Source organism: Salminus brasiliensis, chromosome 14 (genome assembly GCF_030463535.1).
Source record: "Salminus brasiliensis chromosome 14, fSalBra1.hap2, whole genome shotgun sequence".
Lineage (NCBI taxonomy): Eukaryota > Metazoa > Chordata > Actinopteri > Characiformes > Bryconidae > Salminus > Salminus brasiliensis.
Window position 1 is genome coordinate 17758564 of NC_132891.1, and position 11061 is coordinate 17769624.

An 11061-nucleotide genomic window follows, 5' to 3' on the forward strand; every position below is an offset into this window, starting at 1 on the left:
TAAATAGAATAGAGGGATTTATTTCTGCATTAACACTTTTACACTTCAAGATGTGACGCAAAACATTATAAACTAGTAATGTCATTTACTCTTTTATAGCCCTTATGTCCCTGGCCATCAAACCAAGACAAAATTCTTATGTCACCTTTAAAAAAAAATAATAAAATAAAAGAACAGAGGAATTAAATTTCTGCAACCACTTGAAGCTATTTTTGAACCTTCTGGATGGGACACAACTTCCAAAATGCAGTTTCACCAATTTCATTTAAGTATGCTGATATACGAGCAGCAATTCAGCTCATCCCATTCACATGAACCAAAATTATCCAACAAACGTTCATGCAATGTCATGCCACAATCCATCTGAGATGAACAAATCTAAATTTACAGGTGTTACACCAAGCTGTGATCGTTCAGGAGACGCCAGCGCATCGCTGCACTGAGCAGATTCCACATGTTCAGTATGCAATGAGGCAAGGCTGGGGATAAGTTTTAAGAAGACCCAGGGGACAGAGGCCCAGCAGGTCTCCAGTCGGGGTCTAGGAGATTGGGGCTACTCTGCTCTCTTTGATCACAGCAGTGCATGAGACCACAGGGCGAGCAAAGCCGATGTCAGCGAGGATGATCCTTGTGTGCATGTCTCATCTGGTCGGCCTGCCTCAGCGCGTCGTCCAGAGCCCCCTCAGACACCAGCCTCAAACGCCGCAGGGACCCCAGTAGTTGGGCTCGTGAGTTGCTGATGAAGGAGTGAGACAGGAACCAGGGAAGACCACCACCGTTCCGCAAGGTGTAGAGGGGCACTCGAACCATGCCCATCACCTGAAAGAAACACACACTGTGTACTATCTGGCTAGAGAAGACCATTATTTGCTAATATCACAGCAATTAGCCAGCTTCTAATGCACACCTGCCTTGTGTCTGCATTCGCTGGCCATGTTATCAGCAACATCTGCAACAGATAACTGACCGCAGAGCAAAGGGAGTCACACCAATGTGACCAGACACATATTTTCAAACTTCAAATGCTAATGCGACATAACTGGCTAACTAAATTTGCTCTGAGGAAACCACTACCTGCCAGCTGTATTACCTCAGATAACAGATGCCCTCACTGGCTAATGCCACAATGAGTGATGAGGGGACGGTCGGCTGTGGCATAAGCAAGGAAAGAACCGATGAGCCAATAACAGGACCAATGCATAGATGGCTGCACCACTTGTGAGCCCCAATAGAACCATTTTTAAAAGGTTCTTTATCCACATTCGAGAGCTATTCTTATATTTGAATAACCTTTTAGGTAAATCTTGGTAAAGGGCCTTTTAAGCATAATCTTTGCGACACCAACACAAACACACAGGACTGTGTACAAGTTTAAAATACTTATCTCTTATCATTATGACTGTTAAACCAATATATTTTATTAACATATATTTTAATAAACATCAGACATAATCAGACATCAGACAAGGTATCAAGTGTCTGATACAGTATGTTGGTTGACTTTTCTGTGAACTCTTAGAAGAATAAATACAAATAAACAACCAATTGTGATTGAAAAAGCGCTCCACTAACACAGACACTGTATGGATAGGTTCAGTTGTCCACCAGCAGCTCATCTCATTTACTTTAACGAAGGGCTAATTAGATAAACTAGGTGTTGGATAGGAAAACCTAACCCTAACCCTTCTTCAATGAGAGCTGTTTATCTATTTCCACAAATAAAAAACCCAGAAGAGGCTCACAGCTTTCATGGGAGGTAGAAGATGAGGAATGGTGGCCCTTATGTTAAGCATTTTGTCAGACTACCACTCCATGCTACCATTGATGTGCTTGGGATCACCATCCAAATGTAAGGAACCAATGCTTTCAGTGAATCTCTTTTCTGCAGATATATGTAGCAGAGAAATGTATGGTCTAAAAATGGTCTGCTAAATAGCAAAGACTGCGTGTACAAGGTAGGTGTCGCTAAAATAAACAATAGTTAAATGTGTGGCTTTACCTCCAAACCATGATCTGCTGCATTCCCTACTGCAGCTTTCTCCAGCTCTACCAGCTCAGCCTCGGTCACCTTCTTGGTATAGAAGTGCGTGATGAGGAGGGGAGGGGAGGGAGCGAGGCGAGAGTATACATAGTCGTCCACAGTCACAGGTACTGCGGCCCCTACCTCCTCCTGGAGCTCTCTGCTCAGCCCTGCCTCCAGACTCTCCTGTGAGGGATTCACTAACCTACACAACAGACACAGCACAGATGAGGTCAAAGTTTCATGCTTTTTCCAAATACTTTAAATTGCTCTTTGTAGCTCACTCTTGCACATGCACACACACACACGCACACACACACACATAAACTTACCCTCCAGGGAAACCAAGCAAACCATCAAATCTCATCTGCATCTGAAAAAAAAAAGATTAAGGTGTTTTCTTTTTATTATTAAAATACATTTTGCTAGAGCGGATCACACCTTGAGATCGAACAAGAGTTCTGTCAGGCGGAGTCAGGAGTGTTTTGGCTAGGAGTCTGGGTCAGCTTTTCTGTGGTCTGAGTGTAAAGCCTGGCCCCCTGTAAGAGTGGTGGTCTGAAGAAGAGGGAGGAGACGGGGATGAGGTTTGTTTGAACGGGGATAGAATGTCAGGATATTAGTATATAAAGACCCTCTTGATATACCAGTATCCTCACATTCTATCCCTGTACGAAGACCTGGAGAAGGAGGGGTTAAGGGTGAGGTCCTTCTTCCAAAATGAAGTTAAACTTCCACTTGTACATTCACATGTTGGCTGTAGGTCACATTTTGTTGAGATTTTGTTTTGTTTTGGCTTTGCTTCCCAAATGTTTGAACCCAGCTAATAATAATAATAATAATAATAATAATAATAATAATAATGCAAAGAAGAAGAAGAAGTACTAGAATTTTGTATTTGAGACCAAGACTACGTATTTAGGTTTCTAAGTTATACAAGATACAAAGTTGTTTAATGGTATGATATGGGGGCTGTGGGAAGAGTAATACATTTACAGATCTTGTTCAATCTCTTTTTGCTGTGTAATCACAGAGCATGAGGTAGAAAATGATCCATACATTTCTAATCCAAAAAGAAACATTTTGGGCACCCGAAGCTGTTTTTCACTGTGTTTCAGTTAAAGAAGTGCACATTCTCAATAGAGTGTACACTTCTGCATGATTACTGTTTTATTTGCTGAATTTTACATATTGGGAAATGCATACAGCATAGAATGGGGCATGCAGAATGTGTTTTTTTCCCCAATATGTGAAATTCAGCATATAAATAGCAATTTCACTCTAAAAATGGCCATATTTAAGCATGTTTGCTGCAGATTGTACTGCTGTACATTTTCTGCTGAAGCAGAAGTCATGTAATTTAGCAGTCCTCATAAAAGGGACAAAAGCATGGTGCAGTTAGTACTGACTGACCTGACAATGGCTATAATACAATAACAGTGCCAGTACTAACTACTACGTTTACTGACATACAATATAAACGTACAAACGTTATTTTATCAGGCACTTAATTTATTTCTAAACGTTTTTTTTTACGTTTAAAGCGTATATAAACGTTTAGGCCACGTTATTAACGGCACATACGTCACACAGTACGACACACCCACACTTGACGGGGCGTGAAAGTTCAATCCCGAGTAGCAGTCAAACACTACACCACCACAATAACCCAGCCTGTGTGTGTGTGTGTTTAAAAGCACAAGGCAGTGTGAGACAGTTGAGACAGCACAGAGTGGGGCTTGTTTACCAGCACTATGTGTTTAACCGGGATTCTGCGGAAGAGCTTGGCGCTGGTGTCCGCATACAGCAGGATATGACAGGCGTGTTTGTAGCCCCTCCGCGACAGCGCCTCTTCTCTACCGATCTCCTCCCCGTCCATTCGCACGCTGAGGGTCCACAGCTCCTTACAACCGCGTCCAGTGAGCGACCACTGAAGAGAAATGAATTCACACTCGTGAGAGAGCGGTCAGCTGCTGCGGGAAACCAACAACAGCGGCTAATAACCGGCTCATTTCAAAATACCAGTCCTGACGCCTGAGAGAGGCTCACAGCAAACCCTCACAGAAAACTGGAGGATGGGAGGCGGGGATTTAGGGTGACACACCGGCGCCCACCGTGGTTAGGATGTTGTTTCAGAGGGGCTTCGAATAGATCGATAATTATCCCTAAACCAATGCAATGAACATTAATACAGAAATATTCACTAGTTTAGCAAGACTAATTAATAACCATAATTATCTATATGGTCACATGATTGTCTATCTGATCTCACCTCGTGCGACTTACCATAAAAAAAGAAAATATAAAATATATAAAAATATCCTATTTAAAAATATGTAAAATTACACAAATAAAATAATAAAATAGTGTCAGTTGCCACAAAAAGGATACACATATGACATTAAGAAAATAATAAGACGTCCATTGTAAATAATGCTCTGGAGGGCAATGTTTCTGACAACAGCAAACATGGCAGCAGTGGAGGAGGTTGTGATAATGCACTTAGCCACTACAAAACACATGAAAGTGGCTGCGGTGTGACCGGCTAAAAAAAACGGTGAAAACTTCCACCATAAGTTTCCTCTTTGCTGTGTTCATGTGACAGTGGTTGGGTTTCATTTAAACTATTGGCTACACTGCTCCAGCAGTTTACCAGTGGCATGATGACCCCAGAGTCCAGACCTTAACCTTGTTGAATCTGTGTAGGATGATTTGGATGGTTAAAAGCAGAAAATTATTCGAAGAACTTTCAAGAACTTTGTAGATGAGGAAAAATATGATTTCAAAGAAAGTCTCCAGAAATTAATGGACTCTAAATGCTGAACCATGTGATATTATATACAGAGCTACTGTTTTTATGCAAGACACATTTCAGATCTCTGATCTGATCTATCCGTCTATCCATCCATCCATCCATCCGTCTGTCTGTCTTTCTGTCTGTCTCTCTTTCTCTCTCTCATTGTTAGTTTAATTGGTTGTTACAAATTTAGTTGCCAGGGATAAAGCCTGTTAATATACAGTACCAAATCTGTAAATGACCCATAGTTAGAAATACAAACGAGGCTGCTGTGTGATTTCCTGTTAAATACATATTTCTGCCTTTTATCTGATGTTGAAAAATGAATCTCTTTTGGAAATAAATAATAAAACATGGTGTGTGCTTTTTGCAATGTACTATAAACGTTAATGAATAACTCACAGCTTGATTAGCAGGTTGGAAGAAGTAAAGCAAAAGAAAGAGGAGAGGACGTTGGAGGAGAGGGTAAGAAAGATAGAAAGGCCTCGAGACAGAGAGGGAAAGAGAACTCCGAGATGGGGGAACACAAGCAAAGGGTAAACAGGTAGTGAATGGAAGAGTTAAAGGAAATGAGCAGTCTGAGGAGAGACAGGAGGGAACTAGAAAAGGAACAGAGGGTCATGCAGGAGGAGAGAAATAGAACACAGAGAGAAAAGCTGGCTGGACAGAAATAACACTAGGCAGAGCAGCAGGTGGTGACAGAGCTGGACTGCAACAGATAAAAGACATCCTTCCAGAATTTGCTCTTATTTAGTCGAATCCATTGTACATCTACCTGTGCAATATGTTCTCTGTATCTAAGTTTCTTTGCAGACATCAGATGTCATTCAAATTATTATTATTATTATTATTATTATTATTATTATTAACCCTCTAAGTCTAAGGGCATTTTGACAATTTTTGCATTCCTTCTTAAATTCCTTCCCAAACTCATTTAGAGGCACTTTTTACTTTTGATACTATTAGATAATACCCATGTTCTAATTATATTGTTATGATATAATAATAATTATTATTATATATATACTATAACAATTATAAAAAATCATGACGTTTTGGACAAATTGTTCTGGTGCCTGAAATGGGTTTGCCAGAGTCCTAGCTTCATAAATGTAGAGAAATTAATGAATAAAATAGTATATAAATGGCAAGAGGCAGAAGATGAGTTTCTGAGTGTCCATTGGTCAGTTTCACACAAAACAAAGACAGACGCATTATGTTTGAACTGTATTTCTGTGCTGTATTATCACAAAGATATTAATAAAAACATTGAGAAACATTGAATTTGATGTGCCAGTGCCTTGATAACCTCTAGAGAAATAATAATAATTATAATAATAATAATTATTATTATTATTTTATTTTTTTCTTTAATCATTATAATCATTACAAATAATAGTCACTAAACATATAAATAAATACATCTACAAAAATCAGATATTGGTTGAGCAAAATATATTTGATTTTTGCAAAACTGTGTAGTACTGTCTTGCATTTCCAGCCACTTTGTAACAAAACCTTTTTTACTTCCATCCACTGATGTGGTCGGTCCAAGAAGTGAAGATGCGGATGACACGGGTTTTTAATACACATTGTGTATTGTAAAGTGATGCTGCCATCCACTGTCCTGCAAGAGTCCCAACACCAGAAAGAGAAAAAACAACTATATATGTATATATATTCTCAATGGAGATGGAATGAAGAGTAATGCATGTTTTCAGTATGCCTAGTTCAGATGTATTTGAGCTGTCGGTCATACATTTAATGTATTGTTTTTTTAAATCTTACCTTAGTCACATTTGGCAACAAGCTCCATTTCAGAAACTATCCCATTCCAAGATGAATGCTCAGGAAAATTCACAACCATTTCTTTACCCTTAAGAACTGCAGATGGAGAGAAAAATGATACCACAACTTTTTGTTTTGTTAAGTTTTTACAGATTCAGTGAAATGACTGTGTAAAGGAGTATCCTTGCCTGAAACCACTCCGACACTTTTGTGTGAGGCATTTCCCCATTTGTACTTTGGTGTTTGTATGGAGGCTTTCACCCTGACACGGTCGCCAATACTGAAGCATTCTGTAAGTAAGAGGATGTACAGTTCAATTGTCATATAAGGAGCTAATGTCAAAATAATATTGAGTGGCACAGCTCTTTTAACACTTAGTGTCTTTTGTGTCATAAGTTGTAAAAAAAATAATCTGACTTTCCAGAATGAAAAAACACATCTTCTGAAATGTGATCAACTGACCAATTAAAGCAACATTATATAACAATTTTACCTTCAAAATCAAAACCATGCACTGACTTTTAACAGGGAGAATGGTGTCTTTGTCATTGCCACTTCCAGTCCAGAACACTGCACAATGAAACTTTGGTCGTGAATGAGAATTTATATTTTTTCATATGTATCTACAATAGTACTCCACCATGTCAGTCTACATGCTTCTTTGCCTTCAGATGCTGGTGCAATTCAATTCAATTTTATTTATATGTCGCTTTTTGCAACAAATGTGTCACAAAGCAGCTTTGTATCTCTCAGTTCTGTATCTCTCAGCTTGCCTACAGCAGTGGTGTAAAAGTGAATTACACTCCCCACCTGTACGAGGAGCCCCTGAGGCAGAAAATACCAATTCATGCATAATGTTGCTTTAAGGCTAAAAGATTGTAACAATAGATGAGATGTATAGGTGGTGTAGCTGTCCTTAAATTGTAACAAACGTCATTAAAAGAAAGTCTTTTCTAACTCCATTGACATAACTAGTGTCCGAGCATGTTATTGTTTTTGACAGGTTTTTGTTTTTCTCGGCTGGGTATTTTGGACCACCCCTCATGAGCAAACTGCTCCGGTTGTCTCAAGTTTGAAGGGTGCCTTTTCCAGACGGCATGTTTCAGCTCCTATCAAAGATGCTCAATAGGATTTAGGTCAGGGCTCATATGCCACTTCAGAATAGTCCAATGTTTTTCTCTTAGCCATTCTTGTCTATTTTTAGCTGTGTGTTTTGGGTCATTATCCTGTTGCAAAACCCATGACCTGCGACTGAGACCAAGCTTTCTGACACTGGGCAGCACATTTCTCTCTAGAATCCCTTGATAGTCTTGACATTTTATTGTACCCTGCACAGCAAAGCAGCCCCAGAACATAACAGAGCCTCCTCCATGTTTCACAGTAGGGACAGTGTTCCTTTCTTGATATGTTTCATTTTTCTGTCTGTGAACTTAGAGCTGATGTCCAAAGTTCCAATTTTTGTCTCATCTGTCTATAGGACATTCTCCCTAAAAGCTTTTGGGCTTGTCAACATGCAGTTTGGCAAATTCCAGTGTGTTTTTTTGTGATTTGTTTTCAACAATAGTGTCCTCGTTGGTCGTCTCCCATGAAGTCCACTTTGGCTCAAACAACAACGGGTGGTGCAATCTGACACTGATGTTTCTTTCTAATCTCTTTAAAAACATTTTCTGGGCTCTTTTGTTACCATTCGTATTCGTATATGTCCCCTTGGTCACATTATTTTCAGGGGTACCATTATTTCTGTCCAGGCCTGTTTAAAGAGTTTACTTTTTAAAATAATTCTGTTGAAGCATGGTTCAAAATCAATGTCAGATTTTCATTTGTTAATTTTCATAGAATTTTTATTTATTATAAAAATAATAATAATAATACCTGAACTATTCCCTGAACAATTCTCCACAACAATAGTCTTGTGTTTTCAGTGCCACGAAAGTACAGCTGATATTTTCTGGTTTGTATGATCATCCTATAAGCATTCAATGCAGAGCTACTGCTCTGCCAGGACCTAATTAATTTTTTCACACTGGTATGTACTCACCACAGTCTGTCATGAGTTTCTGAAGTCCACATTTCTCTTGTTGTAACTGGTCTCGCTGGCTTCTCATGTCATTGTAGCTGGTCTGTAAGTTTCCCTTTTCATCACTTAGTTGCCTAATTTGGTTTTGTAACTGGTCTCTCTCTGTTGTAACAAGGTTGTAACTGGTCTGTAACTGGTCTCTCGCTTTTGTCATGTTGTCGTAACTGGTCTGTAACTGGTCTCTCGCTTTTGTCATGTTGTTGTAACTGGTTTGTAACTGGTCTCTCGCTTTTGTCATGTTGTAACTGGTTTGTAACTGCTTTTTCTCTGCAGTGAACTTGACACACAGCACGGTGATGGCGGCCAACAGAAGAACGCACAACAGCCCCAGACACAACGCAGCCGTTCTGTAGTATCTGCTCTCCGTCTCAGTCTTGATTACTGAAAGCAGAAATTCATACGATTTAGCTTTTCTCTAAAGGTAGAAGATGTAAGCAGAGGTAGCTTAACTCAAGAAGTGTATTCTACATCACAGAATCAATACTGCTTTTTTAGTGGGAGTGTGAAGGTGTGTGTGCTGTGGATCAGAATTTTGATCCCAATATTGATATCATGTGCAGTAGATGGAACTAAATGAATTAAACACAATAATAGAGATGACCTGCCTCCATATAATACATAATAGGAAAACATAAAATGCTGCCAATGTAGATGCATTGTCATGTTGAAAATGCCCCCTACTGATGTTAATGTAAGGTGTGAATTATATTTAGGTACAGCACTAATTATATTCCTACGATACAGGTGTCCAATGAAAAACATGTATCTCTACAATAGTGACTTCACAGGAGAAGGCAAAATTGTTTTTTACTTTGAATGGAAGTTGATGTTAGTCTATTGGTCTATTCATCCAGAATTATTTACACAGTGTACAGAGCAGTTACAGGGTTCAAACCATGGAGAAAACTAAAAACAGACAGAAATGGAGATATGTTTTTCATTAGACAGCAGTGATATATTCCATGCAAGCAGAGAACAGTTTAGTGTAAGTAAAGTAACACACATAGTTCAATTTTAGTGCCAACATGCATGTCTATATACTGCACCTGAATTCTTGGGTTCTTTGAGACCTTCGGCACTGTGGGTCTTCAAGGTATCTTCATTCGCGTAAATGTCTTCATATGAGTTGTCACTGTCACCTGAATCAGATCTGTGGTCTGCAGTATTTGCATATATATTTTCACTCATCTCCATTCTGCTCTTTTCTGCTACCTTTACTTAAAAGGGGCTTCTGTCTAGTCTGTCCTACCACCTGAACAAGAGTCAATACACTAGAAGAAGTGAAACTGGGTGTGCACTGTTATTAGAAGTAGTGCTGAAATGTTTTTTTATACAGAAGTACTGAGTATGATGCTTGTGGTCTATAAACACTTCCTCTCAGTATGCTAAAGGGTAATCAGACACCCATATAAGTTTTTTACCTCCACATGCCTTTAGGGACACTGGCTGTTATACTTGCTCTACAAATATTAGCCAAAATATCATTAATGTAAAATTGGGTTTGGATTTGGATGCTATTGTGGCAAATGTAGCAGATTTTAATGTATACTGCTATGGAAGCTATACTATATTTGTTATATTTAATAACCAGATACTCAAACTTAAGCTGCCATTAGAAAAGATAAGACAAATCTGAGCAGCAGATGTCTATCTTCCGTCCACCTCTACAATGTGTTCTGTGCCACTGGCTGCCACACAGCCTCAAAGCATAATTCAAATTCAATTAATTCAAATTCAAATGAACAGTAATAATGAACATTTCTCTTTAATTGCTTTAATTATTATAAAAACAAATACAAAATTACAATTGCTTTTGCCAGACATAGCCTACAACATAAACTGTGTGACATCTCCAGCCACTTTTTAACCAAACCTCATTTAACTGCCATGCACTGATGTGGTCAATCCGAGAGGATACGAGTTGCTGTGTATTTTCCAGTGATTTACCATCCATTGTCCTGCATGAATACCTACAACAGAAAGAAAATAATAATAATGTAATAATGATGAAATACAGTTTCTTCAGCCTGCAGTAAAGTCACATTCAAATACATGGCCAAGACGGAGTACAGTGTGTTCAGTACGGTCAGAAATTTACAACAATCTTACCTCAGTCACAACTGGCAACAAGCTCCATTTCAGAACCTACGCCAAGCCAAGATGAATGCTCTGGAAAATGTACAACCATTTCTTCACCATTAAAAGCTGCAGCGAGAGAGAAATATTATCCATTTACTTACGTTTTAAAGTTGTTACAGATTTAGTGTAATGATTGTATAACGGATCATTCTTGCCTGTGACCACTCCGACACTTTTGTGTGAGACACCTGCCCAATTGAATTTCGGAGACTTGACAGTGGCTTTCACTCTGATCCGGTCACC

General features: G+C 39.0%; 1 protein-coding gene across 2 annotated transcripts; it reads right to left on the bottom strand.

Moving 5' to 3' along the window:
* Positions 1-9964, bottom strand: LOC140577016 (U8 snoRNA-decapping enzyme). 2 transcript variants are annotated; one of them, XM_072696777.1, is made up of 8 exons: positions 9726-9964; positions 8641-9060; positions 6791-6892; positions 6603-6698; positions 3765-3947; positions 2353-2393; positions 2000-2225; positions 1-819 (listed from the first exon to the last, which is right to left on the bottom strand). In XM_072696777.1, exons 5-8 carry the CDS (start codon positions 3894-3896, stop codon positions 613-615), a joined length of 606 nt encoding a protein of 201 aa, XP_072552878.1. In that variant the 5' UTR covers positions 3897-3947; positions 6603-6698; positions 6791-6892; positions 8641-9060; positions 9726-9964; the 3' UTR covers positions 1-612. The 2 variants fall into 2 exon arrangements, with proteins under 2 accessions (XP_072552878.1, XP_072552879.1); XM_072696778.1 differs by lacking the exons at positions 6603-6698; positions 6791-6892; positions 8641-9060; positions 9726-9964 and having other exon boundaries at positions 3765-4298.
* Positions 9965-11061: the final 1097 nt, after the last annotated feature.